The sequence below is a fragment of the Porites lutea genome, chromosome 10 (assembly GCF_958299795.1).
Source record: "Porites lutea chromosome 10, jaPorLute2.1, whole genome shotgun sequence".
Classification (NCBI taxonomy): domain Eukaryota; kingdom Metazoa; phylum Cnidaria; class Anthozoa; order Scleractinia; family Poritidae; genus Porites; species Porites lutea.
In genome coordinates this window covers 3216270-3242503 of record NC_133210.1, presented here as the reverse complement: position 1 = coordinate 3242503, position 26234 = coordinate 3216270, and the positions used below count along the sequence as shown (strand labels likewise).

The 26234-nt window shown below is 41.2% G+C and overlaps 1 protein-coding gene across 1 annotated transcript; it reads right to left on the bottom strand.

Moving 5' to 3' along the window:
* Nucleotides 1-300: 300 nt before the first annotated feature.
* On the bottom strand, nucleotides 301-25309 carry LOC140950901 (uncharacterized). The gene is made up of 22 exons (XM_073400118.1): nucleotides 25219-25309; nucleotides 24606-24650; nucleotides 21378-23098; nucleotides 19629-19824; nucleotides 18743-19012; nucleotides 17799-18137; nucleotides 17075-17410; nucleotides 15668-16237; nucleotides 14981-15301; nucleotides 13794-13952; nucleotides 12766-12906; nucleotides 11609-11896; nucleotides 9679-10149; nucleotides 8616-8924; nucleotides 6994-8193; nucleotides 6725-6869; nucleotides 5772-6100; nucleotides 4193-4279; nucleotides 3418-3636; nucleotides 3006-3138; nucleotides 1278-1471; nucleotides 301-395 (listed from the first exon to the last, which is right to left on the bottom strand). The coding sequence occupies exons 1-22, from the start codon at nucleotides 25307-25309 to the stop codon at nucleotides 301-303; spliced, it is 7659 nt and encodes a 2552-aa protein (XP_073256219.1).
* Nucleotides 25310-26234: the final 925 nt, after the last annotated feature.

The window sequence follows — 26234 nt, the reverse complement described above, 5'->3', positions numbered from 1 at the left end:
AGGGCTATTCTGTGTCTTGTCTATGCCTTGACCGTAAGCGATGCCTTAAAAATGAGAAATAATAACGATAAAAATAAGATAACGAAGAGGAAAAGAAAACAAAACAAAACGAAAAAAACTCTATACTGTCACCAATCAGAGGCAAAATTAGACCCTTTCAAGTATTTTACGTCAGTGTAGTCACCACATACGAAAGCTTATGGGAGCTCTGTCACGATATTTCGTGACACTATTCGAAAAAGTGATGATTACAGAAAATTAGTACTAAATGTTAGGTCGCTTTATGCAACGGGACTCGGCCTACCTTCGAATGAACATACAAACTGCCCAGAGGATCCCTCCAGCTCCTGTCGCGAATCCCACAACGCCAATTATTACGTAGACTATCATGGAATCTGAAAAGATCATCATTGTCAAAGTTACCGCAGGTGGGTAGCTAGGGTATTTTAAGGTGAAGGGCTGGGGCTGGGGGGGGGGGGGACAATGTGTCGCGCTCATAGTACTTATTGTAGCCATTTTTTCATCGAGATCAATGCTGTTTACAAAAATGAGTGAAACTTATTCGGATGAGCGGTGTGCTGCCGAGATATCTTCATTCAAAGACAGTGACTTTTAGCGTTTCTACCTCCTTTCTACCATTTTGAGGAATAAAAGGAAAAGGATGCCTCTCACAAGAAAGTGAGGAAGCACCCCAGCCCCCCCCCCCCCCGCCACGCCCCTGTAGCAGTGGAATAGCGCAAAGCACCCCAAGTAGACCGCACAACTGTTAATGTTAAGTTGTGCAAAGTAAAAAAAAAACGAGCAGGAGAGTGTTTTATGATGTTTTCAACCACAAGACGAAGTCGAGTGTCTTATACTTGACAAATACGAAAAGAACAAATGGCTTTAAAAAACTAGTTCCTATATGGCTTCAAACAGACACTTATCAGAGCAATAGAAAATTATTCATAAGATTCTCTATTCTAGTAAAGATATTAACGCATGCATAACGTTCTTCGTAATTCTCTAGATGGTTAAACATGTCTTATTATTGATGCTTTTTTAGGATTTTTTTATAGGATGACAATGTAGTTTTGTAGTTTTGTAGGTTTAGGATTTTGTTGTTATTTTTATTATGTAAAGCGCTTTTGGACCATTGGGAATTAGCGCTCTATAAATATTGTATATTATTATTATATTATGCTTTTAAATAAAGGACTAAGAAGCACATCAACGACAAAGAAAAGCTTTGAAAAAATGTAGGTTGCCATGTACGGGGGCCTTTTTCGTATACTCACTTTTTTCAGAATGTCTTTCTGCAGTGCTATTCATAATAGTGGAAATCTTGACGTCTCCATTTGAAGAGGGTACGTCACTTATTTTACACAAAGTTGGGGAGAAGCAGGAAACAGAGAAGCAGTTATTGTCCACCATGTAAGCTACGTTGCAACCTCGCTGAGCACAGCATCGATCCATACACATGTCCATGTCACTGGGGTAAACAAATAAAAGCGATTATTATTCATTCAAAATATTTCTCCGTTTCTGATTGGCTCAAATATCCCACGGATAATTCTTCATAACCAGCTTGCGGTAAAGCATAAAGGCCTGGGCCAGGTTGCATAAAAACCGTCTTAAGATAAGAGGGCTCTTGACTTTTATTGGAACAAGTTTTGAAATATTAGTTACGAGTTTCCTTAATCTTAAGATGATTTTTGGTGGAGCAGTACGAAAAAGCGGAACATCTCACACGTTTCGCGCGGAAGAAACAGCCGAACTTCTGTCTAAAAACGTAGCAAGAAAAGCAAGAATCCAAATCAACGGACGACATCTACTATTTGGAAAATATATTGCGCATGCGCAGAACTAAACATCGCTTATCTTCTGAACTTGTCTATTGTTTGCCTCAAGAAGTTAACTTTGACTTTTTGCTGATCGCAAGCATATCAGAGCGACTCATGAAGCAAGCGATAAACAAGGGTGACACCAATGACAATTTTGTGGGATTTTCCTTCCCGACAAAAATAAAACCAAAAAATAACATAGCACAGCAGTGAAAAGAGCTCGGAAAGATAAACAGGTTTTGAGGCAAGTTACAAATGACCCATCTCGAAGCATTCTTGTGCTCACATGTTGCTCGGATTATTGGCCGAACACGAGAAAGCATGGTGCGCTTAATCTTCTTAATGTTATGACTTAAAATGTATGAAATGCAGTCAACTCTCTATAAGACGGTCACCTTAAATGGGACCAGTACGTCGTGCGAGTCAAATAGAGGGAGTAAAGAAAGGTAGAAACAAACTCTAAGTGTCCGTTTTACAGAGGAGTTCGTTAAGAGAGGCTGGACTTTATTTGAACTGCGGATGAAGATAATCATTTTTTTTTAAATCAATATTTATCCAGGGGCATCCAATTTAGCAGAGCTAGTTTAAATGGAGCCCTGACACAACACAAAAACAAAGACATTAAAACATTAAATCTAGAAAATTAGTTAAGTTACAAGGGCAACATGTACCGCAGGCGTTACTGTTTAATATGGCACTTTAGCTTGATTTTAAATTCGCTGAGCGTCTCTACTCGTCTTATAATTCTCGGTAGGGTGTTGTAGGTCCAAGCGCCGTTTATTCTGAAGCTACCTTGGTATTAAGTAGTTTTTGCGAAGGGAGGGCGCAGCAAATCACGGCTTCTGGTGTTATAGCCATGGAAAAGGTGCGCGTGCCTAAACCAATGTTATGTTGGAACATGCAGCTAGGAAATTCTAACTTGAGAGCGTAATATTTGACTGTTCTATAAGAGCTGACGCAAGGGCCGCGGGCCAATATAGTCTGAGGTATCTGAGGCGCACGCCTGGAGTGCAGTCGACTCTCTTTTAATGGACACTTAAAGTTGGTCCCTGCCTTTCTTTACTCCCTTTATTTCAATGTGACTCTATAAAACGGAGAACGTCTCTCTAAGATGGATATATAGTGCCGGCCTTAAAGGTGTGCATCTGAGGGAGAGTTGACCGTATTTGGAAAAACTAATACCTGACAACTCCAGCAAAAGTGAACTTTCCTGCTTCCAATCCTCCCACTAAAGTCTTGTTACTAATTACTGCTGAGCGAGATTTTTGATCTGCTCGGCAGGTCGGTGTTTGATCACTTGCAGAGAACATAGTCCCTAAAAGGGATTAGAATTTTAGTAAATAAGATAAAGAGGTGAGTAAAGCAATTCCGTGAAAGATGGATTTTAAAATATGAAAAGAATATTCTTATCCCTCAAGTTTCTAGAATTTTCACTCCAAGCACCACTCTGAGCACTGAAGCGCTAACGCAAATGCCATGGGTTCGAATCAAGTCGAAGTCCCGAAATTTTTTCGGGTTAATTTGCAATTGTTGATATTGCAGTTGCCACAGCGACGATCATATCTTTATTTAAAATTAGACTAGGTGTTCATACCCTTGTCCTTATCATCGAAATATCCTCTGGTAATATAAGAAATCTTGGGTTCGAGACGTGATGGCTTTGCTAAAACAGCCTGGCACAATTTCTCATTCCGGCACTCCACTGAGTAACAGCTGTCGCCAAACATGAACGCTAAGTCACACGATTTGTCATCGCAGCATTTTCCAATACAGTCTCGCATTGTCAGTGTTCCAGCCCTTTCTGTGAAGTTCCCTGAAATATTATTATAAACAATATTAACGATATCATAGAGAAATTATTTCTGGATACAGATACAGACTTTAACGTGATGCTTAGGGAACTACAACTGGCCTATACGTTTTGACGGATAGACACCATCTGTTCGCCACTACATGGTTAATTTTCCGCCATGGACAAGATGCTGGTAGGTCTGGTCATGTGGTGCTCAAAAGGATATAACTGGACGTAGCTCACTAAAGTCGCCGGATTTCCACTGTCGCGAAATTCCTACGTGTGTACGCACGTAAATTTTACGCGCGTAAATAAAATATTTACGCGCGACACTTCGTACATTGCCTCTATTTTATTTACAAGAGTAAAATTTACGTGCGTACACACGTAAAAATAACGAGACAGTAGAAATCCACCTTTAAGGTGGACTGATTAGTACTGGTTTCAACCAGAGAAACGGTTACCAACACATTGAACTGTCAAAAATGGTATATAAAAGGGAAGGGGTTGGACCTCGGGGCGGAGCTTCCCCCAGTATAAAACTGCTGAGTATTCCCCCCGGGGGGTATGCGCTTACCTGCGTCAATGCCACCACGTAGTGTTACGTTGTATGTTATTGTGCTGTCGCGGCATCTATCTTGATATATTTCATCATTTTGTACAGCTAGAGGTATAATAACAGATATAGATTGATATACTCAAACCCCGTTTATACTTCTCTACTACATGAAAAATTTCTGCAATTTGATTGGCTTAGAGCAGTGGTATTTCAGCTTAATTTGAAATACCTACATGTGAAAATTACAAACCTCTTGCGGGTAGTATAAACAAATAATAGCATGATTTGTACGTGATCATTGGCATAAATAACACTTGTGATATTTCAAAATTGCGTGTAACAATTTTGAAATATTACTCGTGGTATTTATACCAAATATCACTACAAATCATGCTATTACCTGTACAAATGCTGAACAGATTAATCCTTGTAGGGATTTTAAGGTGATTCCCTGGTTTTGCATTGCGCATCTCTTACTGCGCATAACAAGATGGCCCCCGTAAAAAAGAGCATGTGAAGTATCGTAATTAAAATGAAGTTGACCGAAGAGAAACGCTATTGCAATTTTTGCCTGCGGTTGTTTCTTGCCGAGGTGAGACTCAAAGTGCTGGGAATGTGCCTAACGTAAGCAGTACGCGTGTTGCTGAGTTCGACTTCCTCACGGAGAACCTCGATAGTGGATGTTTAATTTGTGTTTATTCACTTTGATTTTCATTTAAACGCTTTCTTTATCACATTGTGTCCTAAATGTGATATCTCGACGTAAATTCTGTAAAAACGGAATTTTTAATACTTTCTTCCCCCTTTCACATACATTCTATCTTGAAACTCGCCCCAGTCCGCTCTCAAAAATCAAGGAAAATGCATTTGGTGCGCACTTTCTGCAGCTCTACCGCAAAAACGAGTACGGTGACCCCCATTTTTTATTTCATGCTTTTAATAAGGACAGTGCTTCCTTTCGGTAAGAAAAAAACTGGCACAAATCTATGTTCAGTTTTTTGGCAATTTTACTAAATTGTACGGATTGAGCTATCACGTGTCGAATAGCGCGTGTCCAATTTAATTCTACTTTGAAGCGTAAAGTAAAAACAAGGGCATTAAAAGGCATTTTTATGGTACGTTAGTGGATAAACAATACATTAAAGTCAAATTCTGTGCGATACCACATGCATCATTGAAAAAATCTTTCCTTTTTGTCTAGTTTTGGGCTGCACGTGGTTTTTGTCAAAGGGTCCAAAATAGCCGTATTTGTCGGCATTGTGACGTCAAAACGAGCACGGTGACCCCCACTTTTTATTACATTTTTATCATCTTCTTGAGTTGTTACATCAGTGTACCAAGTTTCATCTAAAATCTATGTTAGGTTCTTTTACTAGGGAATCACCTTAAAAGCCCCAAAGCCTTTGAGAGTCAAAGTGTTGATTTGTATGAATCGTTCGTCCAAAAAGATGAGGAAGTCGAGTAATTAAAAAGTCAGTTGCAGGTGTACAAACCAGTACTATTTGACAAAAGCTTTATTTTAGAGAGAAAGCCTACCCTGAATTGTCTGCATCATCCAGAAATAATTAAACCCTTGGTTATTAAACACATCACTTACCCAGAGAATTTGTTCTAAAACGAGATTTCTTCCTGAGGAACGAAATGGCTGGATTCAAATTCAATCGAGAGATACTTGACCCAAAAATAGGAACGGTTTTGCAAAGATCGGCGCTGTAACAGTGCACCGCAAAACAGATGTTGCCTAACATGAAAGCCACATCACTGTTGGGCTGCCTGCAGCTCATTTCTATACAGTCGTCCATAGATTCCACTTTACCAATCTTTTGGAATTCTCCAGAGTGAAGCCCCATCTTAAGCGTCACGTTGTACTCGATGGGTGTAGAACCGCATGAGTGGGCCACTTTAACAGAGGGATTAGCTGATTGAAAGAAAGAGACGCACAAGTCATGAAAGCATTAAAACTTTATGGCACAATCAAAATTTTCGTGAAAATACTGATATCGGTATTAGAAGCATGAGTGTCTTGATTGGCCCTAATGTTTTGCAAGAAACTGGTCAACGGAAACTGCACCATTTTTCCACTCGATCATAAGCAAAACAAGTCAGAACTGCCCATGGCACAGATATAAACATTTCACGTGCTAGCAGGAAAAAAAAGGTTGCAAAGAACGGTTATTTTCATTTTAGCCTACTAGCAAGCTCTCCCGGAGGTATTTTGCCTACAGACAACTTTTCATTATCAGTTTTAACTTTTGCCCTTGTCTACGACATTTGGTTTACTAGTTCGGTTTTTCTTAAATGTCAAGGTCGTTCCAACGTGTATTTAAATACAAGTACATGATTACAAATAAAAAAAGGCGTTCAACAGGAAAAGATAGTGGATAAGTGACTTCCCTGCGTTATTACTCAAGTTATCTAGCAAAGTTCAAAACAGCGTACTAAATACCTGAATTCTCGGCCAAAACAAAGTAGTGTCGAAAACGGAGAGAAGTTCGATAAGCGACGCAATTAGAACTGCGCCCAAGTTAAAACTAAGAAAGAGAGAAAAACCTACTTTGATGACCTTCAGGAATGAAGTGGGTGATGGTCGGTGAAGACGTTGCAGGAGTTGGAGATGATGACAGAAAGAATGTTGGTGTCAGTGTTGACGATGATGTAGGTGCCGTGGATGAGGGAACATTAACGTTAGAACTCCCTAATAAAAAAGAACATAAGATTCGCTAAATTTAATCAGAAAAGTATCAAACGTCTAGCGTCGACGTTGCTAAGTGGTATCCAAGCACGTGACAAAGTTCTTCAAAAGGCAATATCTCACCCACCTTGGGGTTTTTTCCGTATGGCTATTCGCGGTAGATAATGGGTGGGTCTGGCTTTTCTTGGCTCACAAGCGCCATTCCTGTTACAAGCCACTGAATAGCAGTCATCCTCAATCATAAATGCCAGGTCACAGGTGTCTCGCTTACAACAAAACTGCATACATATGTCCATGTTACTTGCTTTTCCGTTGTCAGTGAACGTGCCAGCGTTGATACCTCCGACCAAAGTATAATTGTGTAACACCTGCCCATCCCAGCAGACACTTTTCTGTTGCGAAGAAGCTGCAGAAGAGATACCCCAGAAAGAATTTATTCCCTGGGAAATTCGTTGCGCATTTTTGGAAGCACGAAATGGATACTGGTTAATGAAAACCTCTTGAGGTTTGTAAGAGCCTTGGCTTTGACTTAAACGTAACTTCAAGTACTTTGAAAATCGGTTTAAGGCTGTCGTACTCAGTGAAAGCAGATCGTTGTCCGTAGCGTCGTAGTAGCTAGCTAAAGCTTCTCCCTCTTCGTCATCTCTCCATTCTCTGTTATGTTTGTTATTGTTTTCTCGACGCCATTCTTGAAGGAGTCTTTGCAGATCCCTGTCACGCATAAAGTCATTTTCTCGCGCGACTGTATTTGTGTTAACTCGTGTCGCAGTGGGCCAAAAACCACTCAAACGCTGGGAATCCCTTATCGGCAAGCGACTACCAGGGAACCTTCTATGATCAATTTCGTGTGGTTTAAAGGGCAGGTTTAAGTTTTGAGGAGTTGGAACATAAAAACCTTGGAGATTGTTCAAGCTTTTAGATGGCAATGGCGTCATATACGACTGGTATCGCCGTCCCTCGCCCTGATCTCCATTGAAGAGAAAAGGAAGAGCGTAAACATTCATTCGGCCATCCAACATTTTTCCTACCAACTTCTCATAGCGCATAAGTGGCGTTGTTGGAGTAAAAATGTCAGTCGAGAAATTTTCGTCTATATTTCTACTGAGTGGCTGTTTATCGTTGACCTGCAGTTTTGTCTCAAGTCCCAAGTCATTTTTAAGGTTACTACCCTCGTCAGAGTGCACGGACACATCAGCCGTATTAACGTCTTTGTTCTTATTCTTCAGTGTGGAGTCTGTCGTACTTTGTTTTTGTGGCTTTTCGGTCAGTGAATTCAGTAAGCGGTCGATCATTTTAATGAGAGCCTTCAGTTTCGGTTGGTTTGGCGCTGTTGGTTTTTAAAATGTCGTGTCAGTATACCAAGCAAAAACACAGCAAAATAAAAGGTTCTCTTAAAGGCATGAAGGAGCAGTTCCTAAAGAACCTGTATGTTGCGTCGGCGACGGGGGATTGAAATTCAAAGATTCGGTTTTCACTACTCTGTATAAGGTAAGGTAAGGAAAGGTCAAATTCATACTGATCCGTTCCTTCAGTAGCGAGTAGGTACAAACTTGTGATGTTTGCACGACAACGAAAGAGATGTTGACACAAATTTTGGCTTAAACTTAATACGTAAGCTAAACTTTCTTGCAGTAGATTGCATTCTTTAAATTCTACGTTTGATGATTCCCCATTATGTTTCAAAGAATCTTCTATCTTCAATGGCTCAAAAGGCCAACTATAGTAACAAAACGATACTTGCGCGCTTACCTTCGTCTTTCTTCTTGTCATGGTAGACATAAACAATTTTGGGGTTATATCTCGCGGGATTTCTGGCTGGGCGCGTTTCACACAACGATTCATTTATACATTCGACTCCATAACATTCGCCTTCCAGCATAAAAGCAACATCGCATGCGTCCTTGAAACAGCACCGCTGACTGCATATGGTCATGTTTTCCGCGTCTCCGAGATCGGTAAATTTTCCAGCGTTTATTCCTCCCACCAAAGTGACGTCATTATGAACTATACTCGTGCGACACTGGCTGAAATCTGATAGTGCCCCCTTTGAAGCATTGGCTGAAAATAAATAAGCAGCAAGGAAACAGGTCACACGTTTACAGGTTTGTGGCACACCAATCGGCTAGAAAGCTGATCCCGGTTTCATACGCATTTCGAGAGCTGTTTTGGCAGTTCCCAGCCAACAGCTACCACATGTATACGGTGGAGCTGGCGCAGAGTCAGAGATCGCAAGTGTAACCCTTCGCCTGTAGCTGTGCCATGCTGATAAGTCCAAATGAGGACGAAACAGTTGTCATGGCTGTCACTACCCGGGTGATATGGCTGTGCGCATGCGTAAGGTACAGGCCATACCGCAGAGATTTGTAGGGCTTCCTTTTTGTTTTGTTTGTAATTCTTTTTTACTCACGAAAAAACACTACCTTACAAGCTTGAAAGTCTTTAGCAAGAAAGTCCTGACTTAGGACAACAAGACACCTAGGCAGGAAAACCGGTAACGTAGAGTACCGTAAGAAATTGTCGCTGTCGGTTATGTTTAAGCGTGGCCACATCACGACAAACAAAACATGATGAGCTAATGTAATTTTAAATGTAACGTTAAAGTGTATGCTACAGGCCCGTTACGCTAAGTTTGACGCACAAAGTAAGATGTTTGCTACGAATGATATAAAATGCTCTTAAATCTCATGTCACCGAAATTTTGAAACGAAAGTGCTGCTGTGCTACAACAACAACTGAGGCCATCTATGTCTTTAAAGTCAAGAATGCCCTTGGTAATGGGATCATGCATAACGTAGTTTGGTGGTCTACTTACCAATGAAGATTTCCTTTGTGTGTTTTACGAAAGCAATTTGCGGTTTGTAAAACGGTGAATACGCTGGCTTTGTTAGACACAGCGCAACGTCATAACACGACACAGCGAAGCACTGCTTTCCGAGCATAAACGCTAGACTACAGGTTTCCATTTTCCCGCAGGCTTTTATGCAGTCAGACATATTTCCAACTTTCCCTTTGTCGCTAAACTTTCCTGCCTTGATACCAAACTTAAGTGTTACGTTGTACAGAATGTCGCCGGATGTATAGGTATTTCTGAGTGGTACACCATCTTGTAGTGTGAGATACTTTTCTTGAATGCGCGTCGTTGGTGAAGCGGAAGTGGCCTGTGAACTATATCCCGTGGTGGGCGTAAAATCGTTGGAGCTAGTACTGGATGAAATCTCTGTAAAAGCAATGCTGGATGTTGAAATCCCCGTGGTAGGAAGCGAAGGCGTAGTTTCCAAGTTATCTGAAAAAAAAAATAGACACCCTTGCATTTCTACCTGTTTTTAAGCCGTGTAAATCTGCGGGAGCGGACGTGATCTTTTTACTGTGTTTTTATTGTTTACTTATTTTACCAAAGGAAGCGTGAAACGTTTTCTTGGACACTTCCTCAACAGGTTACTGAAATTGACGAGAGCTTCCTAAGCCTACGTCCGCACGAATCCAGATATTTTTAAAACCACACACTTTTTTACACGAGCTGGGGCGTAGCCAGCCTATAAACCTGTAGGCCCTGGCCTACAAATTTTTGGTTTGATCACTCTACCTCTTGTTATGAATTATGCTTTTGGAGGGTGAGCTAAAAAGCATAGGAGGTCAAAGTGTTGGTGAGGACCGTGCAGGCCTACAACTAGTCGAAAAGCTAGCTACGCCCCTGACGACTCGGCCTCCCGTCCACACGAAACCAGTGAATCCGCTCACACCGAAACTGTCCTCCAGAGCCGGCGGTTTAAAGTCCCGTGCCAAAGAATCACGGATGAAAAAAAACTAAAACACTATCATATCCACTGTTTGGTATATACTAAATAATGATATCTCCTCCTTGTCCAAAAGAAAAACTTTCAATATATACAGCAAAAAAGGGAGATAGTCAGCGGAAACATATTTTGCCTTTCATACGTTCTTGTCGCAAAAACAGGGACTTTAAGATCTCACGACGCGACGGCAACGAGAACGTTGCTTAAAAAGTGAATTTGCGTTCTTTCTATCCAAGTTCAGGATGGGAAATAAATTTGGTCGTTGCTTGTTGCGTCCTGCATTAACGAGAAATTAGATATTTTCACGTCGTAGTCGTGCAAAAACGGCAAAGAAATGTACAAAAAAGGGTGATGCACGTTCGAAGTTGTTGTTTTGCAGTAAAACCTGCTGTTTTTTAGACGTTCTCCTTGCCGTCGCGTCGTTGGATCTTAAAGTCCCTAGGACAAAGAAAGGAGGCGTTTACATGAGAAAACTCGCGTTGGCGCGAGTTTCATACCGGAATGACTTCTTGATTTCGTATCGGTTTTACATGATGACTGGGTCATTTCATATCGCGTTTACATGAAAATTCTCTTAATGTTGATCAAATACACGTGCGAGTCAATTACGCATACGCCATTACACCAAAAAGAGTGATCGTTTCGCGTTTACATGACACCGTTGCGAAATTTCGTATCGGAGTGAAATTCTCGCTCTGGTACAACAACCGGGGTGAACTCACCCCAGTGTGACTCGAACCGGCATATTAACATTTTGTGGTGGTATCATGTGAACAAATACAGAGCCACGAGAGGGAGCCGGAGTGAACTTGCACCGGCGCAAAAGTCGCCCCGGTGTCATCTAAACACCCCCTATAAACGTCGCTGTGAATCATTACTTTAAGGATGAACTGATTGGTTCAACAGTTTGAACATCTTTAACACAAGTGTACAATCAACGCCTTTTACCTATCAGCCTGTATACACTGTTAGCATAGGAACCTCCCAATCCATCATGGCATCTTCTTGACATTCCAAATTTCCGATAATGAATTTCCGCAAGTGGTCCACTAAAGCAGATCCCTCCACGCTGAACGGCAAATACGGTGTAGCCTCGTTTGCGCGCCACTCGTCCGCACTTTTGTAGTGGATCAATTCGAGTCTGATAAAAGTCATCCAATCGGGGATCAGAGTGTTCCAGAAGTGTAAGAGCATGACTCCCGGAGTCATTCCAACAACCAAGAGAAACGTAGGAGCCTGACGAAAAACAAACTGGGACGTTAGGTAAGATCAAGCCAGCTTTAACACTTACTTTTCACTTAGGGCAAAATGTTGACTTAGGGGAGGGGTAGGTGGGCAGTTTCCCAGAAACTTATAATGATCCGCGACTTGGTGGCAGCGTGACGGAACGGTTAGAGCGCTGGAGTTGTAATCTGGAGGCCCCGGATTGGTTCTCGGTAGTCCTGAGTTCAAATCCTCGGCCATGCTTGTAAATAGCCAACTGGTTCGCCTCCTACCAGTTGGGATTCTTAACCATATCATGTTTGAATTATTGGTTCATTACCCCGGAAAAGGGGAGACGATATATGAGCATTTATCTATTTATTTATTTAAGTATAAGCCGGGAACAAAGTGACCCAAAACGGCCGGAGCTTGTTTATGTACTATAGAAAACTTAAGAGAGTTGTACCCTTGGTCGGAAACTTTAGACCATCAAAGGGTCAAACCCAGTAACAGTTTGCCGTTACCCATGCAAGTTCTCAAGTTGGGTAGCCGGTGAACAAGCTCTCTATTTGGGGTGTATCTCAAAAAGTCACCCGCGACTGGCATTCGAAAGAAGACTCGAGAGCAAGGACCACTGGTTAGGCGCCACGCGCGGTCACCACGTTTTCTCGTCCGTTCTTCGTGTCTCGCTTCGCTCGTCGCTAGAAATAAATGGGGAGATTTCGCGCAGGCTAAATATTGGATGAGAGACTCATCGTTGGCGGGGACCCAAAATACTCGTGGATGGGACGCTGGCTTCAAAGCAGGGGTAGAATCAGCATCACATCACCGGTACTGACTGCTCATTTTAAGTTACAGAGAGACAAAGTGAACTCATTCTTAATGATCAATATGACACGCACCAGAATCTGTGAGGCGGTAGACATCGTTGACGAACGGTCCTCCTTTCCCCTGCTTACAGGCTGAAGATTCACCGTACTGGTTAAACAAACGTTCCGCCGTCGGATCACCCAGGCACGCTCCGCCATTCTGTATCGCAAAAACTGGAAACAAAAAGGAGAGCCTTTGCTGATATCATTGTTTGCATTTTTTTGATAAAAGAAATTTAAAAATAACCTCAAAAGAAATTAGCTTTAAAAATTCGAAAATAGTGTTGCGTACTAATGTTAGAAACCATCGTGAATATGAAATGCCAGTTTGAAGAGTGAATTTAAATATTATTTCCTAAGAGACGGGAATCATTGCACTTCCCCCTTCCTCAAAAACACACGTGCAAATAGAAAAAGTAAATTGTTTCTTGATGCCAAGTCTTTTTATACGCGATCACCATCTCAACAGCCCCTTGCTTGTACCAGACCCGATAGTTCTAGCTTCAGCATTTGATGCAGGGCTCGTTGTTAAGAAACTGTTGCCCAGCTTTTTATTTATTGTTCAACCATGATTTTTATCTTAACACAATACTTTGAAACTAATATCGCGAACGCATTATCAAAGAGTACTGAACTTTTTCTTCTGTAGCTATGATACGAGGCAATATTTTGTAAGCTAGCTAACTATCTAATCATTAAATTACAAAAACGTTCATTATCAGTTCCTTCTCCATACTCAAATTCCTCCTGTTAGGCCGATAATTCCTGATTCGGCTGTTAATGTTTGATTTTAATTCACTGAAAAGAGTGATAAGCTCCAAGACAAAACCCCAAACTAGAGAGCCAGGAGCTATCTTTTGTACCTTTAATGTCTTCTCATCGTTAAATATTCCGGCATGATTGCACCTTCCAGGTTCAAAACGCACGCCGGCATCGTTCCTCAGATAATTCAGACCCGCAAGATTTACCCCCTGTAAGCTACGGTTGAAACGCACTAAAGCCGTTGATATATTAACATGTTGATTACCCTTATTTGAATGGCGTTATGTAGTGGTTTATACCTTTGTAGTCATGTTTCCGAGCCACTTGAGCGCACGTATCGATGGGTTTATCTCGTTTGAGGTAAGATCCTTGCAAAAGAGAATCCGAACCCTCCAATGAAGAAACAGAAGATGATTCGGTATCTTTCCAGCAGCCGAGAGACGCGTACCAGCGGTTTGCTAAATGAAATAACGGGACAAACCATTGGTAAATTGTAGCAATAAGATTTAAAATCACGTTTACGGCAAACACCGGATTCAATTTGACTGTTTCACAAAAAAGGAAATGAGCAGATAAACACTGCGCAAACTAATCCTTACATATAGCTGAAACTGGCGTGAAACTACTGATTTTTCTGTGGACGTTACAAACAGTAAACAAAAAAGAAAGGAAAAACTTGGTCACGTGGCAAAAATGACGTTTGCCGTTTGCCGTAAGAGGGATGTTACTTAGTGTTGGAGAAACCACCGCTGGTCCGGCTCCGCTTTTGAGTCGTGGTGTGGGTATTGTTTGTGGTCTTTTCAGTTTTGTATCACGTCATTTGCATGGTGATTGGATCTGTGCGTGATTCTTAATCAAAAAACTTTGTTGCGTTAACTGCGTGAATTGCGTGGCCATGCTTCGTAAACTAATTTGTACGGCCCTGTAAATCAGAGAAGGAAAATCACATTTAGTTCTATGAGAAGGCCTATGCTGTTGACGGGTAAAATTGTTGTTAAGTGGATATGGACATTGATTGCGCCTTAAAGGTGCTATGTCACGTGAGGATATTGCTGCTTTAGGTCAAGTCAGTACTTTAAGTGCCATTACCCATGCACACAATGCTCCTGTAGAGCTATGAAGTAGTTATCACACAAATTTCACCAGGGAACACTAACCATCATAATTTTTTGGGCGTGTTTTGCGGGAATAGCAAAAAAAAGCCTGAAAAAGTTGGGTTTCCATCCATGTCCATCCTTGCCATCCGTTGCAACAGACGACAGGAAACATTTTCAAAGCAAAAAATAGTCTTAAATAACAAAACTGGACCATTTTCTTTTGAAATCAAATGATGCGAAACAAAATGTTTTAGTTTTTCAAAAAGACAGCAAATAGCGTGACTGAGAGGACACAGTGTTCTCCTTTTTTCCCCTATACGCCTTATGACAGCGGAAACTGTGTCGCTTCGGGGTACAGACAGGCAAGACAGATCCTTGGAAAAACGTACCTGGGATTTCGTCATCAGGAGGACTCCAATTTACAAATGCCATTCGCGGGCGATAATACTCCGACAAGGCTGGCTTCATCTTACATGAATCATAGTCTTTACATGCCACAAGGAAGCAATTGTCTCGGATGAGGAACGCCACATTACATTGCTCATCTGCGCAGCAAAAAGCGGAACATTCCTCCATGTTCTTGACCACGCCCTTATCGGTGAAATTTCCCGCCTTAATACCCCCTCGTAGCGTCACATTATGTATGGTGTTGCTGACAGTCAGCTTGGAGCAAGCGTCAAGGCTGGGCTTTTCGGCGCCTGGCAAGGGGTCTGCATAAAAATGAATAAGCAGGAGGGGAATAGTAATCGACTGGTAATCAACTAGTTCTCGGCTAGCAACTGAACAAAAAATCACGCGACAATTTTTACATGTGACTCGAAATGGGAGGTTAGTTTTTACAGTCCTAACGAGAACAGAAGCTTTCATAAACGATTCCCAGTAAAAGATCTACATAAAAGGAGTGATTTCAAAGAAATCAGCTAGCAAAACAACATTTGAACCTAAATACCAAAATATCCAGAGGAATCCCAAGTTTTATAGCACAATTCTCTTAAATATGATAATGCGCAATAATTAATAATATGCACGCCATTTTATTCAAGCTGTATTTAGGACTGTTGCAAATCGTTACTTACCACCAATCGGTCTTCCACCTCCGCGGTATACGTACGCCACTGTGGGGTGGTAAGAGGAAGGTTTTGCTCTCTTGATCTGGCAGCCTTCGGTATCAGCGCACTCCACTGCGTAGCAATTTCCCTGAATCATGAAAGACACGTCACACGTGTCGTCGTGACAACAATGACGTATGCACTCGTCCATGTTGCGCGCGCTGCCGTAAGTACTGAATTTTCCCGCGTTTATACCCGCAACCAGTGTGACGTTGTAGCTCACCGCCGTGTGGTGGCAATCCGGTTCAGCACTGGGTGGAGAGGCTGTTAAAGTATTATCATTTGCTGCAATTGGCTTACTGTAGGCGCTTCCGCTGGCGGAGAGGTCAAAAATGGTAGATCCTGCTGCACTTTGTGCTCCTGATGCTTTGCTGTAGGCGCTCCCATAGGCGGAAACCTCTGGGGTCGAAGATGTCCCTGAACCTTGAGTTCGTGTTTTACTGTATGCACTTCCGTCTGCCGAAAGCTCTAGCGTTGTTGGCGTGGTTGTGCTTTGGGCAGCAGCTTTACTGTAAGCGCTTCCGTCTACAGAAAGCCCTTTTGAAAGGGAAAGAGGAAGAATTAATCACCCAAGCAGTTAATAAATTATCGACCTATAGAATACAGTCGACTCTCTCTTAACGGAAACCTCTATAAGACGGACACCTCTGTAAAACGGACACCTAGAGTTGGTCCCTGCCTTTGCTTATTCCCCTTATTTGACTCTTTATAAGACGGACATCTCTCTAAGACGGACACTTAGTGGTGGTCCCAAAGGTGTCCGTCTTGGGAAGAGTTGACTGTAATTGCGTTTGTATACCATGGGAAAACAACAACAAGAAAACAAAAATCTCCAACTTATTCCCTCAACATTTAATGACTGCGCAAATAATTATTGTCTCTGATAGAACAGCTAATTCAAGACGCAACTATCGATACTAGAGAATGTTATATTCAAGGCTGGAGAATGAAGCAAGTGTGGTGCATCGTATATAAACGCAAATATCAACACAATCGTGTTAAAATACTTACACCATTGTGTACCAGTAAATTGTTCCTATCACCAAATGACATAGTGTGCATGTTAATGGCAGCGACATCACTTTTAGCAACCAGAGACAAAAGTAGTTGACACACTTGTCTAAATGCGCGCTTCAACCAACAATTTCAAATCATACAATTCTGTTTAAACGCCTTAAGCCCCCCACCCCCGAATCAATTTTGTTTTTAGTTGAAGAAAGACTTGAGTGTTTAAAATACAACACTGGTTTACGGGGAAGGCGGTAAGGGTACAGAGGGGGAGGGGATAGGTATGTCCACTTTGCAATAAAGGTACATTACATGGAAGTGTCTTAACAACTTTTGTCCCTCATTGTACTCAACGACTCTACTCACCAGGTTCTGGAGTCACCGCTGACAAATGAGATACAAAACTAATCCTGGGATTCATACTTGACGGCCTCGCCTTCTTGGTCTTACAAAGCAACTGATTGGCGCATTTGACCAGATAGCAAGTATCCCGGATCATGAAGGCAAGGTCACAGAATTCTCTTAAACAACAGTGCCTTGTGCATAGGTCTAGGTCGTGCACGTGCCTGGCCTCAGAAAAAATCCCGGATTTGATACCTCCTACCAGGGTCACGTTATATTCGGGCTTTGTAACCGCGCATCGTTGTGTGCCATCAAAGAGTGTTGGTGGTCTCTCGGTCTTTTTCGTTTGGCGAAATGATGCTGAGAAAAGATAAAAGATATTTAGCACATTTGAAAGCAAAGTGATGGATTAACCAGTTACAAAGATGGAATTAAACCTTAAAAATAAATGTGTTTTGATTGGGAAGTGAACGACTAAGTTATCACGGTAGCCGGTCAGCCTGTAAGTTCGTATCATATTCGCAAGATGCTGAGCAGCTGAATATAAATACACCGTTTATCCTCTATAAGCCCCCTCCAACAACAACCTGCCCCTCAGCCCCATCGAGGGTTTAGACCGAGCGCAAAATTGACAGCCTTTAGCCGGCACCTTCCTAAGTCCATATAACCTCATTTTCAACCACCCTATTTTTTATCACGGTGTTATCGTTAATAATTTACTGTAAAGAGTTCAGTAGTTTTTTATTACCTCTGTCGTAATGAAGAAGAAAGCCTTTTCCTTCCGCTCCTTCCGTACTGGTAAACTGAAGCCACAAGTGATTTCCAGTTGAAGTCAACTCCGGAGGACGCATATTACCACAGTAAACTCCAAGCACGTTTGCATTTTCACTGTTCCCGTCTCTGACAACTAGTTTAGCCTTACTACAGGTGTTATCTTCCTCCAAAGCGAAGGTGTTGAAACGAAGCGCAATTTTCTCGCTGAAATCAACAACAACATGCCACGTGCAAAGGGATTTGCCTTTGTAGTGGTGAGGCCATTCTGGTGACTCGATCACCCCTGTCGGACTATAGAAGAACCCGCCACATGCTTAAAAAAAGAAAAGAGTTAAGATAAGTAGGGAGGAAAGAGGAAGAAAAGCACAGGAAAAAATACACAGATAAAATACGGAGCAAGAAAGGAGGAGAGATGAAGATCATGGCCTTATTTATTATCATCAACACCATCATCATTAGTATCAAGATTATTTTAAAAGCATAGTGAAGGAGATGATGAAACAGACTAAACTGGAGAAGAACAGCAACGTGGTATCCGAACTAACATTTTCCTGACTAAGATGCTTTCCAGAAAATTACAATGAGAAATTTCCATAAGTAGTGAGGCAGAAGCTCGTCGATCTGTAAATTGCTGCGTGACAATGCAGCGATACTGATCTCATAATCATTTTTGTAAAAGTTATGTGTCCAAGAAGGGTTTACATAAAAGGGAGGACTGCATTCAGAGGTGTTATTAGAGAAGTAATCTATTTTTTAGTTGTTGTTGTCTTATTTTGTAAAATATGGTCGTTCAGTACAATTTTCCACAGGCCACGTTTTGATTCAGCGTTACAAGAAAACTGAAAAAAATGGTTACATTTTATCTAGGAATATATTTGGATGGGCACCCGGTGACAAGAAAACTGAAAAATCACTCACCTCTTTCAAAACTGCATATCTTTGTAAGATTCTGAATTTCCTCTTGCGTCAAAGCCTTATTATAAATCCTGAACTCGTCCACATCCCCCTGGAGAAATCTAGAGCCTTTGTGCTTCCCTATTCCCGCATGAGCATCCCAATCCTGAGACAGAACACCCTTCCCAGCAGTCTCTGCCTTCAGTCGACCGTTTACGAAAACTTTAGCTATGCCAGTAAGTGCATCGTACGTTCCAGCCACATGATTCCATACTTTTGCTGGGATTATTGGATCTGCAGGAAAGAAAAATTAAGAAAAACTGAAAGCGACTCCTCAATGATCAAATACCAGTCGTCAGGTTAGCCTATCAAAGAAGGGACCTTGTTAAATATTTACAGTGGTTTCACGTTTGTTTTAAACAAGAGAAAATGAGATAATCTCGCCTTATCCCCTTATCGAAAGCCGAAAACGTTTTTAGCCTAACAAGCTAAGGATTTGAATTTCTGGAGATAACAGAGAAGCTCAAATCCGTTTTGAATTTGTCCAGTCAAACCCGAGCGACACGTAAAATGTGAGAAGACTTTCGCCTCATTTGCGACCCTGCGAAAACGGTATTTATCAAGTCTTAACGGACATACATCTGTACGTTAGCGAGTAAGGAGGGCGATGGATGTAACATACTTGTGTTGTGTTGAACACCTTTGTTTCGACACCAAGTAGAGTCGAGGTACAAAACGACAATCACAACGATAAAGACCTCTCTCTTCGTTTCAAGAAACTCTATTTTAAGACGTGGCAGAAAAGGCGTCTAGACGTCTTGGTCTGTGAAACACTATCAAAGCACTTCATTATAACACTCTACCAGCCTAATATTCCTTTTTCAAACAAGTTCCTTCCTACTAAGCCTACCTGTCTCAACACTGAAGATCGTGTTGTCTGATTCGTTTCTATGGAACCACCGAACACTACCATCTTGTATTTCAAAATGATACTGTCCCTTTTGATGGAGAGAATGGCCACCAACTGTGTCGAATATTGAGTGAAGTCCTTTGTTGGTATCAAGCTTGATCCACGCTGCAATGCTTATGGCCTGGCGTGGTTTTACCTGAAGAGTAAGGAGAAGTATAAAAACACAACACTAAACCATACTTTCCAATCGCTCCGTTTTCGGGAGAGATATTGCCTGTTTCACTCATGGTGGGAAGTTTAAAACAGAGAAAAGCATACAAGGTAGGGAAAAATTTCTGCACTTCGAATTTGGCCCGGGGGGGACTCCGCATATGAAAGGGGTGGCGATGCTCGTCGGAAATTTTGAATTAAACCCCTTAAGGAGACCAATCTGGGCGTGGCCCAAGCTTTTTTGACCCCTAAAAGAGACCATGTTGAAACACAGACAATATATATATTTTTATATTTTTTCACGTGCAACCCTAAACGAGACCTTCACGGCTAAATATGATGGCGTTTTGCCCAGAACACCCTAAGTGAGACCAAAATCCGAAATTTACACCCCTAAGCGAGACGACGAGCATCCCCACCCCTTTCATATGCGGAGTCCACCCCCGGGAAATTTGGCAGCCAATGAATTTAACTGACCATTATTTACTTAACACCCAAAAATATCCTACTTTGTTTAAATGTCGGATCAATATTAAGGTTTCTGGGAAACAGCCCACCTACACCTCCCCTAACTCAACGTTAACATTTGCGTCTCACTTGGGGAAATGTCAATTTAACGAGCACGAAAATATTTTAAAAGTGAAGGTACAGTTTTTATGTCTCCTACTGCGGCAGTCAGGGTGTTCAAGAGGCCAGCGGGTCAGCTTGGCCCTCCGGCGATCCCGGACTTGACTCCCGGAGTAAAATGTATGGAAAATGACCCCCATATATCGACAGGGCTTTTATACAAAAAAAAATTGTTCTTTCTACGACTGTAAAACGGTATAAACTGATATTTGGACAGACGGGATTTCGTTTACAACCAGCTTTCGGTCTCCTAATTATATTCGTTAACTCTCTTTATGTCCCTTCGCTAAAGCTCGAAGATGTATCCCATGTGAGGAGGGCAGGGATTTTAGTTGAAAAGCCACGTTGAGGATTTTACCACTCACGTTCAACCCTGTCTAGCAAATATCGGGTTGTTGCAAGTTGCGTGAATACTGAATTCTGATTAGATAAAATTACACGAGAGTCCGACCATACACGGGAGTTACGCCGGCAATTGCTGCAAAACAAGTTTGCCTTAGGCTGGTTAAACGCAAACATGTGCAAAGTTTGCTGCAAAAAGGACTGAGCTGCTCTCTGCTTTCTTAAAGAACTTTTCGCAATCCGCAAAAGAGATTTTTTGGAAGACAGGTTTGAACGTGGGTGCGCGCAACATCGCTTCTCAAATCATTTTGCGACAATGCTGCAAAACAGGTTGGACCATTTACCGTACCTTAAACGAAATGACCTGTATCCCTCCCCGAAAATTTTAAACCTTTAGTATGTAAAGCGGTAAGAGAACATTCCTGAATCGAGAATCATCATTTCACTTCTTTCAGAGAGCTCAGTTGCAATTTGCGTAAAAGAGGTTTCTGCTTCAAATGGGGGCTTTGTGGCTAAAAACGAAGGAAAGAGGAGATTAAATCATTCAAAGAAAAAAATAAAGTGTATTACCTTGATCTGTCTTCCGTTCAAGAGAATTTCGCTTCCATTGTTTATTCTCGCAACTTTTCCACATGATCCAAACGATCTCGAAATTTCGGTTCGCTTTCCTGCATCTGCAAGGTTTCCATAAAAAGAAGCAAATGGCGACTTTCCCTGTTCAACATCTTCAAAATTTAAGTACATAATTAGTCCTTGTGGTCCAGGTGATCCCTTTAACAAGTCATTCGCTTGAGGCACGTGACTTTTGATCTCCGGCATCCTCGTTCCTTGTTGAGAGCCATAAAACTGTGGCTTAACAGGCCAAGGTTGCGTAAGGCGCGCGATTTGCCGATTTCTATCCGCCAAAGCTATTTGTGAGCTGCTAAAATGAGGCGCAAAAACATAAAACGGGCGATGTGTAACCTGTTTCCTGCTGACAACATTGTTGTTTAATGGGCGTTGAGGCTGCCTGGTTGCGTAATGATATTTCACCAACTGTTCAAACTGTGGCTGCTTAACACTGCTTATACGTTGAAACTTCCCAGGCCTGACTGATTTCATCGCTGAATTTTTGGTGCCGTAGGGAATTTTTGCTACCGGAACTTGCCCATTTTGCGCCACTAGGGCGTTACTTTGTGCGAAATTCATGGAGGGTATTCTTTTCCTCTGATCATATTGGTGTGGCCTTAAAATAACTTTGTATGAATTCGGAACTACAAACAAAGATTGCCCGGGAGTTATTTGCTGATCGTACTTCACTTGAGGATTTACGGCAGTAGTTGCTCCAAAACCATTGATATCTTTTCCAAAAGCTGATTTCCTCCACAGAAAACTTTGCGAGTAACCTTTTTTAAGTCCACTAATCTCAACATTGGGTACGTTTTGCCTCGGAAGGCTTCGCCGTTTAACTTGCCTTTTCGAGGCTTTCTCTCGCCTCTTCCTTTTGCGTTTTTTACGGTTGCGCGGCAGTTCTTCTTGCCCATCTTCAAGAAGAGCTTTACGTTTAAATCTTAACAAAACTCGTTCATTACCAGCGCCACGAAATTGTGGATAAATTCCTAAAGGATATACAGACCTTTTATTCCTGATTCTTTCGCTTTCCTTTGTTTTTACTTTATTAAAATCCACCAACTTCCGTCCAGAAATTCTGCGATGGCTCCTTTTGCGCCGGTGATGTTTGGCAGAGTTTATCCACGAAATATATTTTCTTCGCTTCTTTTTACGAGATTTATTGAATGTTTTTGTCACGTCTTTAGCATCCTTACTTTTAAAGTCATGATCATTTGAAAGTGAACTTGACTTCTCAGACAAAAGTTTCACTTCACTTTGTAGTTTGTTCTTTGAACGTCTCTTCGATTTTGAAGGCGTGGAAGTATCTTCAGCGTTCCTAACTTTTGTGATAGCAATCAATGAGTTACTTTGAAGACTTGTTGTAGAATTTCGAGACTGCGAGAGATTTAATACATCTGTGTCGATTTTAGAAGAATGTCTTTCATTGTCCCAAGAAGAGATATCAAGCGAAGAGAATTGAGACGAAGGGGGCCTTTGTGATTCCAAAACTTGTTCATTTCCTTTAACTACCGTCGATGAGTTCGTTTCCCCAAAATCGCCATCAGTAAAAGAATGCTTAGTCTCTTGCCTTTCCAGATTACTGTCCGAGTGACTTCTGGAGATTTCTTGGCCATTATGTCCAGAAATTTTATGAGGTACCGAAAAGGAAGCTGATTGGTTGAAAATTACTTGCGGAGAACCTGAAAGAAATGGAAAAAAATCAATTTTTTCTTTCGTGTCAAATGTATTTCTATTTTTCGCGTTTTCAAATGGCCAAAAACGTTTAGACAATCAGTGGGGACATGAACAGGGGACACGAATTCCATCACTCTTTTCGACCCTTTTCCCCCGCCTCTACAACTTAGATGAAGCATGTGGTGTTCTGTCGCAAAGTCTGCCCCTGCAACAAATAGAAAGAAACTCTGAAAAACGCGCGTTTTTCATTTTTAGATCTCAGACGCTTGGGGTGTAACCTGCAATGTCTTACACCAAGCAGACTTGGCCCGTTACGTGCCACTTAAGAATGCCAAAAATGGCGCCTTTCCCCTCCTCTTGTCTCTAATTTATGCCCCCTTTCATGAGCTAGTGTTTCTCGATCCGTCCTTTTAAGGAAATGAATCATGTTTGCAAACGAGATTAATTTTAAGACACGCAGATGTTTCTTTACTCCCAAAAGCGCCCATCGGGGGTTTTCTTGGTGAAAAGTACTTGGTAAAATAATTTCTTTGATTGACCAACAACTGAACAGGGCGAGGTTGATAAAGATTATTACATATTTTTTATTCTCTATTCAGAGCCGGCCTAAACTTTCAAGAAGGGCTTGACATACGGTTGACTCGGAGTCAATCATTTGTTTGGTCTAATGTTATTAAAGCTTCCCTTTTGAATTATTTATACAATTCCCTAGTGTTTTTCCCCATTAGTTCAGGTTCACTCAGCTACACTCGAGCAAATTATTATTAACAGCAGGACAATTGAATCAAACCACAAGGGGAATTAAACAAACAAATATCGTTATCACGGAAGTAAAATCGAAAACCTGTGATTTCGATACTCTGAAGTTAAGGTCGAATGAGCAACTCTTCACGCAACATTTATATATAATTACTTTAATCAACGGTTGAAGTAAAGCTTTCTTACACTCAACGATCTCCAACCACAGAAAAATCTCGCAATTATTGTTTGCAGAAAACAATATCAATTAAGTCTACTCTTCCGTTTCTACACAGGTGTTTGTTATTGAACGAAAAGACTAGCTTACTACTTGTAACAAGCGCCAGAGGTAACAGATCGTTGAAAATGAACACTTTCAAACCAGAAATACTACGTAATTAGATTCGTTTCGACAGCTAATAATCTACTGTCAAGTTATTAAAACGTTCACGGCAAATATTAAGGATGTTTTCCATACAGGACAACAGTAAATTCTTATTACAAGGAAAAAATAAATAAAAGCAAATCTTCAACCGATGAATGGGAACCTGGTAGAACTAACTGGAGTCAGCAGGTAGTGTTTGAGTAAACAAAGCAGTGTTTATACAATCATATTTCTTAACAGAGCAAAAACACCAAAACTGGTTATATTGATTTAGCACGGCAGTGGCTAAGATAAAGAGTACTTCCAAACAGAATCTTGACATGTCGTGTTATATATTTAAAGGGATTTCCTGTTCAGAAGCTCCGAAAGAGTTAATTATTTACACTCACCTGCGCCGAGGGCGTGCTCCGGAACACTCGTTGCTCTCTTGACTTCTGTTAACGGAAAAATATTTATATAAGTAAAAAAACCCAAACCTTTAATTCCCCACTAAGAAGAAACACTTTGTTTTAAGAAGGCGCCCTTCTAAATTTGTCTTGCCAAAATAAAAATAAACTCATAACGAATTGATGATCTTCAATATTTGAAAACAACTAATATACTACCAATAACTCAAACACTACAAAAAAAAACTCTCTCCCAGTGAACAGTAATGAAACGGTGTTAACGACAAAGAGTTAATATTAGCTTACAATAATTAAAGAAGAGTCATCAATGATAAAGACGTGAAAAGTTGAAACGCTAATTAACAAGCTCAAGTTTGAAGTGGCCGGATCACAGTCTACTTTCTCGCAATCAAACAAACGCGTAATTAGATTAACAGATAGTATTTGGTAAACATAAACTAGCTAAAACTCTTACAAAATTTTATCCCTGAAACAACGTTTGCAGTTCCAACAGAAGTCATGGCGTCGGATTCAGATTAAATTTACCATAAAAAGCCTTTGGTTCTACCAGAAAATTATAATTGAAACACAAGCAAAATCGATTAAGCCCGAGTACCTTGTAACAGGAGAATCGTCAGCACAAATAATCCAAAACGTTTAAAACCAGAGACGGGGTCATGACGAGAATTTTCTAATCTACTGGACATTGAAACACAACCCTTCGCCAACTTGAAAACTCCCAAAAGTACATGGATGCGCGCTATCCTCGTTTCGTAAGAAACTCCTTCAGCAAAACCACGTGGAGATTAGAGAGAAAATTACTCCGCCAAAGTATCGAGAAGTGGAACCATTCCAAATCAGTATAAAGACAGCCGCATATAAACTTGATTTAAAAAGCGCTGCAAAATTCCAAATTTGATTATTTCAAAAAAGTAACATTTGTGTTGTGCTCTGGCGACAAGTAGAAACCATCTAGGGGTTAATTTCCTATCTTTTCATGACATCACAAGGAGAGAATTCCGGCAGCTTAAAACAATTACGTCATGAGGGCGAAATCCACGGGCTTGTCGCCGCTAAAGCAAAAAGAAAAAAACACATCAAAGCCACTTCAACGCCACTTCAAAGCTACATTCAAAGTCTACTTTTTCCGGCAAAACAAAAAGGGGGTTTTAGATTTGTTCCGTTTCGCTGCTAAACAGCGTGAATCAAAGCGAGGGTCTTGAACACCTTTGACGTTTTTTATTCGGGGCGGGAAAAACGGATTCTGGTGAATATCAAAGGGGACGTCTCAGCGCATTGAACCGTTTAAGGTGTTGATTTTTCAACAAAATAGCAGGTAGAATACTCTTAGAAGTTGCCAGTCGGTTGCACTGAGGAAAATACACCGACTTAGTATAACCTCTGGAAGAAATGCCTAATCACATTTATTTGATCACTCTTGACCACTGAGAACGCAACGCCACTAAGCGGCACGCACTTTTACTGCAATGTGTCCTAGTTAGTCCAATTTCAAGGCCTGGAACTTATAGGAAGGTGTAGTGGGTTAATTGTGAAACTAAAACAGTTGGTTCATTCGCACTGTTGAACAGAATCAGTCAAGTACTGATCAGGGTTTTCAGAGCAGTGTTATAG